Source organism: Carex rostrata, chromosome 16 (assembly GCF_964058835.1).
Source record: "Carex rostrata chromosome 16, lpCarRost1.2, whole genome shotgun sequence".
Lineage (NCBI taxonomy): Eukaryota > Viridiplantae > Streptophyta > Magnoliopsida > Poales > Cyperaceae > Carex > Carex rostrata.
The window spans coordinates 1,834,147-1,846,006 of record NC_135933.1 but is presented as its reverse complement, the minus strand read 5'-3'; the positions used below and the strand labels follow the sequence as shown (position 1 = coordinate 1,846,006).

Below are 11,860 nucleotides of genomic sequence, written 5' to 3'. Positions count from 1 at the left end.
TGGGGGTTGGGGGGTGTTGTTCCTTGTTGAACTTATCCACATTAATCATTAATTAGAAGCTTAATCTACAAGCAGCGATCTCCTCGGTACTTTGACTCCATGATGAAGCTCAAACCCTAGTTCTTTTATTTAAACAAATCTAATCTAGTTGCTTTTTTAGTTGTTCAATAAATAGAACCATGTTTTGGGTAGTGCTTCATACTTTTACACTACTAAGCAATTTCCAAGGTTGAAATTTATAATACTCTATTAAAAAGTTCGTCTGCTTTGCAGCTAAACATATTCCATAATAATAGAAATTTATGATGATTTCGTTTTAGTGGAATAGCTTATTGATCTCCTAAAAAAAGGAAAAGAAAACTTTAAGAAAAGTCTTTGATCAGATTTGATTCAACTATATCGGCCAGTGAGCTTTATTCGATCCTTGACCAAAAAGGAAAAAAAAGGATTGGCACCTATTTCTTCAATAAAAAAAGAAATGAAATGAAAAATGGTTGGTGTTTAACCATGCAACTTATGATCCATGCTATTGCATGATGCTTTTAATCTTTTTGGGAAGAGCTATGTTTTTGCATAAATGATGCTTTTCATTTTCTTATATTATTTTGATGGAGGATACAAAATTGATTCTGAACTTTTACAAAATCTTTTTAAATATAGACCTCCGTTTTTCATAAAATAACAATTTTAGTAGTTGTTGTCAAGATGGATCTATGTATAGTTCAGGAGTGCTCAGTTATTCACTTATTCTCATCCTCATAATTCAAAAAAATTAATAATTATATTAGTTGATTTATCTTTTATTAATTGGAGATAATTGAATTCAAATTCCAGCCATGTATTTTGCATTTTAAATTTTAACATCTTATCTATTTTTTTGTTCTGCCTCTGACTATAGTATGTAATATTTAGACTTCATGAATTACTCCTTCAACAAATGAAAAAAAAACTCTCATCACTTATCATTGAATTCCATGTATTTTGTGTCAAGAAGTAGAACATGAAATGTAAGTAGTAGAAAATGAAAGACAAATAGTTGAAAATGAAAGACAATTAAATGAAAGCGAAAGACAACAAGTATAATATAAAAGACAACCCGTATAAAATAAGAGACAAATAGAAGAAAATCAATAGAAGATAAAAGACAATTAGTACAAAATAAAATACAACTAAAAGTAGATGAAAGATAATCAGTACAAAATGAAAGACAATTGTCAACGAATTTTTTTTTTAACTTGATGTAATAAATATCTTATCGTGTCAAAATATATGCATCCGCAATTTTTTTTATTTTCAAATTTCCATATTATCTTACATAAATAAAAAAATCATATATGCATTGCTTGTAGTAACACCCATGCAATGAGAGAACATACACTATTTTCTAAAATATATAATGAAATAAAGTCATGCGTGACATTGACATATCAGATCGTTGCAATTAATCAAAATAAAATAAACTTCCTACTGAATATACCAAACTCTTTTCATATTTATAATAGCAATTGTTCTATAAACATCATAATTAAAAGGATTGAAAAAATATGCAAGTGATGACATAATATATTCTATATTGAATTTATTTCAATAAAAATTAATGAGAGGAACGCTATAGAAATATATTTGATAACACCAAATCATATAACAAATATCACTACTTTTAAGTACGGAAAATGGCGAAAAAGAGTATGCAAAGTAGCTATTTTCTGAATTATTTACCGCAAACGTGTTTTTATGCTATTTTGGCAGGTTTTGAAGAAAATTGTGTATTTAGTCCAAAAATAGAGCTAAAATATCATATGTAGGTGAATATATCATCAAAATAGGGCATCACATGAAGCATGTAACACCTCACACGAAATACACAACATAAAAAATGGTGAAAAACACAGATATTACGCTAAGTCAAGAGCCCTGCAGCCTGGGGCCATGCTGCATGCGACTAGGCATGACGACCCGTAGAGCCCACGGATTCAATCTGTGAATTGTTTTGATTGGATTAAATCTTAGCCGTTGATGTGAATTAATTTCGAGCATAATCCTTCTAGAATAATGTGCCTACTTGACTTGCAAGTTTGGTGAACCATTTTTGGTAGAATATTTGTGACATGGGTGGACCCCATGCACCCCCCCCCCCCCCCCCCCCCCCCCCCCCATGATCTCCACTACCTCTTACCCCCTTAGAAAGACTATATACACCTTCTTGTAATAGGATTTAGTGTGCGTGTTTATTTGTGTTAAGTCCAGAAATTAGATTAGATTAGAGAGTATATTATAGGGAAGAGAAGTGTAGTCATTGGAGCCAAAATGTTCTTCAATCTTCAATCTCTAAGGTTCTGCCATGACTTTGAGAAGCTGATCTTCTCATCTCTAGGGCTTAGGTGTGATTGAGTTCTTGATTATGCCTTAGGTAGGATAAGAAATTATATATTATCCTTTGTGCGAGGAGGATAATTTACAAGTCTAGAATACTCAAAATTGTTTGCCCAAAAGCCGATCGAAAGATCGTAAAACCTATCAAATCGCACAAGGCAGAAACCCTAGGTACCTGCGGGTAGTGACAGTGCCGTATGCGGGACAGAGAGACATCGAAATTATATTTTGCTTAATTTAGAAGGATATGACCTGAACCCTAGAGGCTATCTATATCTGTTTATTTATGTGATTTAATTATAAATAGCGTCACCGCCTCAAAACTATTATAAACCCGAGAACATATACTAGTAGACGTTGGTAAATATTTAAAGATCTATCACTGTGGATCGACACCCAACATTACTAAAGGTAGAATCATGCGATTGTGATCCGAATGAAAGTAGAATTAGGGTAATAAAAGTATATTATTATATACTGAAATTAGACTAGTAGACGTTGGTAAATATTTAAAGATCTATCTCTGTGGATCGACACTCAACATTACTACAAGATAGGATCATGCGTTTGTAATTAATTTGAACGAAAATAAAATTAGAGTAATAAAAGTATATTATTATATACTAAAAGTAGTAGTACTAATTTGGTCATCAATATTCCCTGATATTATTTAATAAGAAAAATATTTGACAAAAAGAACTGCAACCATTCTTTAAAAAAACTTTGCAATTACAAAGCTTTCTAGGGTCTACACCTAAAATAAGAAAATTATAAAAAATAGCTTTTTTTTTATTATGAAAATAAACAGCAGCAGGTGTTTATCGTTTCACCGCCGGTGTAGCAGAATGCATATCATTTGCACCAACGCACTGTTTGAGTTTAGATCCGGACCGTCTAATCTGAATCTCACAGATATTAAAGAGTATAATTAGTTCGATCAGACGATCCGGAGCTAAACCCAAACGGTCCGTTAATGCAGAGAATGCAGACTTCTGTGTAACTAGCGAAAACAATATATTTACGACATGTACCTAAAATATCACAAAAATGCTACATAAATTGCTCTACTTTTTAAAATTTTCAAACAAAATATCCCTCTTCCAAAATAATTAACAAAATATTGCCCTTCCCTTCTCTCTTTTTCCTCTATCTTTACTTCCTATTTACTCTCATGAAAATTGACACCTCCTTATCTTTTATTAGACTTTAATTAGTGCATAAAATAAAATAAAATATAATTTAAACAATAGTCTTTTTGTTGACATGCAACAATATTTTAATGTATTTATACTAATCTGCACCATGATGAAATTATTAACACGATTATACTGGTTGCCACTAATATATCTGACCAACTCATATTGATAAAATTACAAAGATAACAAATTTATAAATAAAAACCAGTTAGGTCGGAGTTCTATAAATATGATCATATGTTTGTTATTTTTTTTAAAAGGGCTCGTTATAATAAGCATATTTTTAGGAATTAATTTCTTTTTATTATTGATGAGCATATAGGCATTAATTTATGTATTGCAATTCAAATTTACAAAAACGAACCCTTATTTACGTATCAAAAGTACAATAAATATTTAATGTTCAAATTTACAATAAATATTTATTGTAAATATTTTCGAACATTAAATATGAAAATATTTATTATTTTCAAAGGGTTCGTTTTTGATGTTTAATGTTCAAAAACGAACCCTTATTTACATATCAAAAGTATAAATATTTATTATTTAATGTTTTTACTCTTATTTTTTTAATTATTATAAGTAAGTTTAAATGAAACACTGTCAAATAAGTAAAATATATGTATTCGATATATATATTTGATGTGATTATTACAATACAAGTAATAAATCCTAATTTACGCTCAATTTGGTTGCAAGTGTACAACCTTGTCAAGTAGTACTTAGGGATCGTCTCCACAGGGACAAGTTGGAATATTAACTCTAACCTAACAATTTAACTCAGTGAAAGAAAGTAAAAATATTTTTGTTTGTTCAAAGGTTGGTTTGGTTTCAATTAAAATGAATTAAACTAAAGTCTTAAAGCAAAATCTGATTTTTAACAAGTATGAGAAATTAGGATTTCTTAGGGTTCCTATCCACTAGTGTTACGACTAATTGGTTTGTAAATTTTGTTCTTATATTTATGAAGGCACAGTTGGGTGTTGTAGGTACAAGTGATATCTCTATATTAATATCATCTTTCAATTAGAATAAACGTCACCTCTCGATACTTGGCTACTCTAATCTAAAGTCATTAAGTTCTTACTGTCCTAATTGATCTAGAAAACTATCTTTCACCTCTCGGTATTTGGCACAATTTTCTAAACTATTAGGTGAAGCCCGTATAAGACAAGCGTCACCTCTCGATACTTAGCCTATCAAATACTGGTCTGGACCTAATATTCAATTTCTCAATTGCAAATACCAAATCCTAGGGTTTCATGTGATTTTGATTAAGTCTTCACAATCAATTAAAATAAAGAATAGATCATAACAAAGAACAAGAATATATAAAATAAAACCAACTAAATAAATAACAAAAGTTTCAAGTACAACTCCAATCAACCCTAGAAAAGCCCTTAGCCAGTCATGGCTAAGACACAAATGAAATCAAAAAGAGTAAAAGAGTTCCAAAGAAAAGAAATTAATAAAACCGGTTGATCAATGATGTTCTCTTCTTCCTTCTTCTCTGTTCCTTGTTTTTCCTTGCTTTTCCTTGTTCAAAACTAGAAATTATGCCTAAAAAACCGTTCTTAATCTGTTCTACAGATCCCCTTTTATAACCCCTTGTAAAACCTAGAAATAACTAACTAAAAATAGCAAATTCGGACTCTGAACCGCCTTATTGCGAGCCGCAATACATTCATTGCGGGCCGCAATGAATGGAGGCAGTTAACAGACTGCGCAGAAAAATTTCGAGAGGTCATTGCGGGACGCAATAAAGGTCCTTGTGGGCCGCAATAAAGGTCCTTGTGGGCCGCAATAAAGGTCCTTGCGGGCAGAAAAAAAAGTTCTGATAATGTTGCGGCCCGCAATAAATGTGAAAGATGCTTCAAATTTCGTGTTGACTTGCTACAGATCACCCGTTTTGCTCCGTTAAGTTCCAAGCACTTGATTACCTGCAAAATAAACATAACTAGAGAAGTAACTTGAACTTTTGAACATTTCTAACCTAATTAAACCTAATTTCAACAAAACTTGGCTTAATTTACATAACAAACCCTAGGTTTCAATAGATACAATTTCGGCTTATCAATATTATCTAACGAAAAATTTATTTTATGCCTAAAAAAACATTATTATATGAATTATATATTCTTTGATATCTTTTATGTATTAATTAAAGTCCAATGGAAAATAATAAGGTGTCAAATTACTTGATGAGAATAAATAGGAAGTAGGGATCGAAAGAGTGAGCTGAGAGAAAAATGAGTCCCACAAAAAAAAAATTGTTAATTATTTTGAAGGAGAACATTTTATTTGAAAATTTTGAAAGTATGAAAATTTGTAAAATTTCCTCATTTTATTTCCAACATAGTAACAAATGAATAGTTCAGGTTTGGTTTAACAGAGTCAAAAGTTCGTGATTTGAATATAATTAAGGAATTTTTTTTTACTATTCGCGTTTTATTTGCGAATAAAATATATTATATGTATTTTTTAAGTTTTATTCGAATTTTAATTTAAAAATATTTAAAAATAAATAAAATGCGCGAATTTATCGCGTTTAACAATATGATATCACCAGCTCTGCTTTCCGCAGGGAGTCTTGCGCTGTTCCCATCATTGTTGGCCAATGGCCAGAGGTAGCTTCTGTGGGTCCCACGAAGGTTTAGTTAAATATGACTACACGGTTTATATGCTCTTAAAATAAGCATGTCTGATGACTTTACCCGCACAGTGATAAACGAATAATTCGGATTTAATTCGGCATAATAAAAGTTTTGTGATTCGAGAATAATTTAGTATAATAAGTAAATAAAATAGAATAATTGGAGGTCAATCATATAAAATTTTCATGCTACAAATGAAAATCAATTTTACAGTATCTATAATATTTTTCTCGAAATTATATTGGTTTTTTTGTCAGCCATAGCAGTAAGTTAACGGCGTATCAAGATTTTATATCCTTATACTTACTTTTTGTTAATTTATGAACTTATTATTCTTATTATTTCTATAATTTCACAAATTGTTTCGTATCTTCAAATTTTAATTTTCGCTCATCAAAGTCAAATATTTACACTATTGTTCATTTAATAAGGTTTATGAGTTTTGATGGTAATCTCTGCATTCAATTAAAAAATTTATCACATTAAATAAATTAAAAAAAACACACACACAATTGAATATGCAAAAGAACAAAACTCGAAAGTTTTATTTAGATGAATTTAGAAACGATACATTCATTTTACTCAAAAAGAAACAATACATCCATGTACAAAGTATGCATGGTAAGTTTGTTATAATAAAATTCAAAGATGAGGTGTTCTGAAGGAGCACGCTGTGTTACTTGCACAAGCATGGTATAATGCATAGTTCCAAGTCATGACAAAGCAAAGAATATACCAAACCTTTCATCGATCACAACCTACATGTATAACTTCCTAAACAACATTAATATTCTTTTTGAATTTCTATGCCCCATCACCCACCTTTCACATCGCAAAATAACATCTCTCAAAATCGCAACTAAAAACTGTTGGTAGTCTCCAAATGCCTGGCCATTGCACAAGAAAGAACATCACCTGCATCCTATAACAACACCGAAATGTCACAAAAGCCCCTGACGAGTAATTATGGCCAGCAGTCAAACCCGGCAGTATGGACGGTTGCAATTGTTTGCACCATTCTCGCTACTGCCGTGATCATCTCAGGAATAGCGGTGTTCACTGTGTACCTGATTTATCGGCCCAGGATGCCATACCTGGTCATATCTGCAGCGCACCTAAACAATCTCGGTTACGACGAGTTCCGCACGATGGATGTGGACATGTCGGTAACCGTACTTGCAGAGAATACCAACAGCAAGGCAGATGCTAGATTCTCTGATGTTGCACTGAGTGTTAGGTTCCGTGGCATGGATATCGCGAGTCTGCAAGCAACGCCTTTCGAGGTGGGTAACCTATCATAACCAAGCAAAATTAATCAATTATATATATCTAGAGTGTGTGTGTGTGTGTGTGTATTTGGTACTATATATGAAACTAAATAATGCATAATTGGGTGCAAGGTTGACAGGAACAGTTCATTGGTGCTGAGCTACCAGGTGAGATCGACGCCTATACCCCTCGATCGTGGGGCCATGAATGAGCTGGCAACGGCGGTCAACAGAGGATTAATTGATTTTAGTATATATGGGCAGGCGAGGACTCGGTGGAGAGTCGGAATATTCCTCTCCGTCAAGTTTTGGACGCGTCTCTCGTGCCGCCTTCAATTCTTTACCAATAATGGGACGGCTATCGGCAACGACTGCACTTCAAAAGCACTCTAGGACATTTTGTTTCGCACAGTTTCTTGCTTTCTTTATTTTTATTTTTATTTTTATTTTTATTTTTGCATGCCTTTTGTAGAAAAACTTGTGGTTATATTACTTGGTTTGCAGAATTGCAGGGGAGATAAACCGGTTGCTCTCTGCAAAAACGCCAAAAAAAACGTCTCATTCAAAAATCTTTTGTTTGGCTACGGTGACAATTCAGGGATGTTTAGCTACAACGAATTTTTTTTTTTTTAAATAAAAATAAAAGAGTAATGAAAGTATGCGCAAATCGCAATATGAAGAAAATACAATTATAATTGGAACATTTGATATTTAGATTTCCGCTAAATTAAAGATTTTGTCAATAAATGGGCCAATCATGAGAAACATATATCATCATTCACGGCCCAATTGGATTGCGGGTGGGACCGTCCCGTCAGTCTCTGAAACCCAAACTAACCTCGAGAGGCGAGAGCTCTCTCTGTTCGCTATCCGCACCGTCGTCCTTCCCGACTTTCAGTTTTGAGTCGAGAGTGAGAATTCGTGGAACAAATCAATAAACGCCATGATCTCTTCCCCCTCTACCCCTCAATATTTCAACAGTTCTTTACTTGGCCCTTTACCAAAAGAGCGCTCGCACTATTGCTGCTTCTGCTATGCACATGTAAAAGCTCCTTCCTCCCTCTCAACGAATATTCTTTCCAAATTTGGTCCTTCGAAACAGCAAACAAAGGAAGAGATTTCATGGGAAACCTACGACGGTCTGATTCAGAACCATTGCTCCAACGGCCAGATTGACCACTCCCTGCAGATTTTGTCAGAAATGGAGGCGTCCGGGATTTACCCCAGCATTTCCTCCTACTCAATGTTAATCAAATCTCTTGCAAAAGTGGGTCGTACTGTCGAGGCTGAAGCCATATTACTAGAGATGAAGCGTTTGGGACTGAGAATCGATTTCCATGTGTACAAGTTACTGTTAAGTATCTTCTTGAAAAGGGGTCAATTGCACCAAGCTGATAGTTTGCTGGTTGAGATGGGAAGGGATGGATTTGTAAGGAATAGAAAGATTTATCTCCTTCTCTTGGATACCTATGTGAAAGCCGGTCGATTAGAGGACTCATGGCAGGTCTTAGGAGAGATGAAGAAAAATGGAATCAGGTTGGATTGTTTCGTATATAGTAGAGTAATCAAGCTATATAGGGACAATGGCATGTGGAAGAAAGCAATGGAGCTGCTGATGGAGATGGATGAGATGGGGATTGACCCTGATAAAAGAATTTACAATTGGATTATTGACACTTTAGGAAAATTTGGACAATTGGGGCATGCAGTCAAGGTGTTTGAGGAAATGCAACACAGGGGTATGAAACCAGATATTGTTACTTGGAATTCTCTAATAAAGTGGCACTGTAAAGGTGGAGATCTGAAACGGGCTATTGATTTTTTTGGGGAAATGCAAGAACAAGGCCTGCACCCGGATCCAAAGATATTTCTCACAATAATTAGCAGGTTAGGGGAGCAAGGAAAATGGAACATGATTAGGAGTTTATTTGACGAAATGCGAAAAAGGGGGAATTGGCAAAGTGGGGTCATTTTTGCAATATTGGTTGATATTTACGGGCAATATGGTCGGTTTAGGAATGCTGAGGAGTGTGTAGCTGCGATTAGATCAGAAGGGGTAGTGCTCTCTCCCAGCATCTATTGTGCACTTGCAAATGCCTTTGCACAGCATGGTCTTTGCGAACAAACAGTGAAAGTGCTGGAATTGATGGAGGCTGAAGGCCATGAGATTAATTTGGTGATGCTAAATTTGTTAATGAATGCATTTAGTATTGCCGGAAGGCACTTAGAGGCACTTGCTGTTTTCCAACATATCAAGGACGCTGTATGTAGCCTTTGCTTTTCCTCTTTCTTTTACCTCTTTCTCTTTCTCTATTTTTTTTATTAATTGATCATATATCATGGCATACCGAACTGGTATTTTTTCAGGGTATTAGCCCGGATGTGGTTAGCTACACTACCATTATGAAAGCATTTGTTAGAGCCAAACTATATGCAAAGGTTGCTATTTTTTTCACCAAATGTTTAAATTTGAATGTTGCATGTTGAACCGTGAGCATCAAAAGTTTTGTTCAGTTGTCCTTTATAATAATTTTTTTTTGTGTAAAGATAATTTAACCAATGAAATTGCACCCATATGTTTATCAGGTCCCTGAGTTATACAAAGAGATGGAGTCAGCTGGATGCACACCAGACAGAAAAGCAAGGGAAATGTTACAAGATGCTTCCCTCATTTTACATCAAAAACAGGGATGTGAGTTTTTCCCTCGCATACTCTCTGTCTTGCATACGTTCTCTCCTCTTAGCACGAGAACAAATTGAAAAACCAATTGGTTTTCTTTTGTTGCAGATGTTTGAAAGATTTTGTGAAGCCCCACTCTTCACTTGTTCCTTTCGGCATGGGATGGTATCAACAAATACAAAGTATCTTTTACAATTGTGTTTGGTACAAAGTGTCTTTGAAACTCTTCTCAAAAGATTATATCTGGTATTGCAAGTATGCGTTGATTCATATACAGTAGTAGAAAGCAAGTTCTTGATGAGTGGTAAGCTACAATGTAAATGCTAGATTGATCTCACATATTAATACAATGTGAATCACATCTATTTATTTATTAAATCTTCATGCTATGCATAGCACCGATGGGCCAATGCTACGATATTCAAATTTCGATTTTGAGATTCAAATGGTCGATATGGACTCATCATTTGATCCATATATCAAATCCATATAACGATATTGTAGGAACACCGACTTTACATTTTTATGATTCTTTTCATTTTTCTTGGATAGAGAGAAAATTGTTAGTTATAAAATTCTAGACCATCCCATAAGAATAGTTTTTTCATATCAACACAAGGTAGAAAATTCTAAAAGATTTGCAATTTCATTTGCTGGAAGATTTTGATATGTAGATAACCACTTGAATCTCAAAAACCAAGATTTGGAGCAATAGCATCGGCATATTGGTCTATGCATTGCCCTGTAGTCTAATTCTTAGTTGTTTGTTTATATCAATTTGGGACGTGAAATTATGACAGTTTGAATTATTGTGTGTTTTATTATATATGCTAGCGACATCATTTCTGCCATGTTAATCTCAGAGCGGAATGCACATAGGTAAGCATTTAGTTATCAGCTCCAGATTCTGACCTAAAGATGGCTTGCCACAACTCCTTGAATGATGTCATTTATTAATTGATATTAACCTTTCATTAATTGATTTAAGTTAATGGACGTTTTTTTTTTAAAATGTAGCCAGTAGGTTTGAACAAAGACAGCTAACGGTAGCTCAGAATGAGAGCGGCTGGAAAGGTAAAATTTTAGAAGAACAAAAAGGGTCTTTAATTTTTTTTTTTTAAAAATAGAGCAGTTGGCGATATCAAATATTATCTGCAAAAAGGAAGTACTAAAATGCACCAGCTTTCTTGACCAAAAGTAATCAAAGCATATAGATGACCAACCTTTTTTTTTTTTTAATCCCATAGCATCTGCATTCCAGCAATTCGAATGAATTTTTAAATAATTATTAACCAGCAATTCAACAATTCAAATGAGTTTATAAATAACTATTAAACAACAATTCAAATGAGTTTCTAAATAACTATTAACTATTTTTTAAAAATTAAAGTCTCTAAAATTTCTAAACTCTAACTTCGTTGAAATTAATTTTAAAGTTCTATTAAGTCACATCAGCAATAAATTAAAAATGATAAATAGTTTGAGCCAATCATTTGACTAGTGTATAGTTTATAGATAATTTCTTAATAAAAAAAAAGACTGCATAATTTCTAAATAATAAACTTTTCTATATTCCTGAAATTGGATTAGAGATTACTACATCATATTATAAACTCTAATAATACCAGAGATTTAGTTGTTCTTTCTAAAGTTCATTTAAGATTTATAATATTTCCATGTATTGTAAAA

General features: G+C 33.2%; 2 protein-coding genes across 3 annotated transcripts; both read left to right on the top strand.

Moving 5' to 3' along the window:
- Nucleotides 1–6,960: 6,960 nt before the first annotated feature.
- Nucleotides 6,961–7,997, top strand: LOC144567578 (late embryogenesis abundant protein). The gene is made up of 2 exons (XM_078317741.1): nucleotides 6,961–7,506; nucleotides 7,624–7,997. The coding sequence occupies exons 1-2, from the start codon at nucleotides 7,162–7,164 to the stop codon at nucleotides 7,882–7,884; spliced, it is 606 nt and encodes a 201-aa protein (XP_078173867.1). The 5' UTR covers nucleotides 6,961–7,161; the 3' UTR covers nucleotides 7,885–7,997.
- Nucleotides 7,998–8,287: 290 nt separating this feature from the next.
- Nucleotides 8,288–10,571, top strand: LOC144567374 (uncharacterized). Of its 2 annotated transcripts, XM_078317499.1 has the most exons (4): nucleotides 8,289–9,754; nucleotides 9,859–9,930; nucleotides 10,078–10,183; nucleotides 10,280–10,571. In XM_078317499.1, exons 1-4 carry the CDS (start codon nucleotides 8,435–8,437, stop codon nucleotides 10,285–10,287), a joined length of 1,506 nt encoding a protein of 501 aa, XP_078173625.1. In that variant the 5' UTR covers nucleotides 8,289–8,434; the 3' UTR covers nucleotides 10,288–10,571. The 2 variants fall into 2 exon arrangements, with proteins under 2 accessions (XP_078173624.1, XP_078173625.1); XM_078317498.1 differs by lacking the exon at nucleotides 10,280–10,571 and having other exon boundaries at nucleotides 8,288–9,754; nucleotides 10,078–10,273.
- Nucleotides 10,572–11,860: the final 1,289 nt, after the last annotated feature.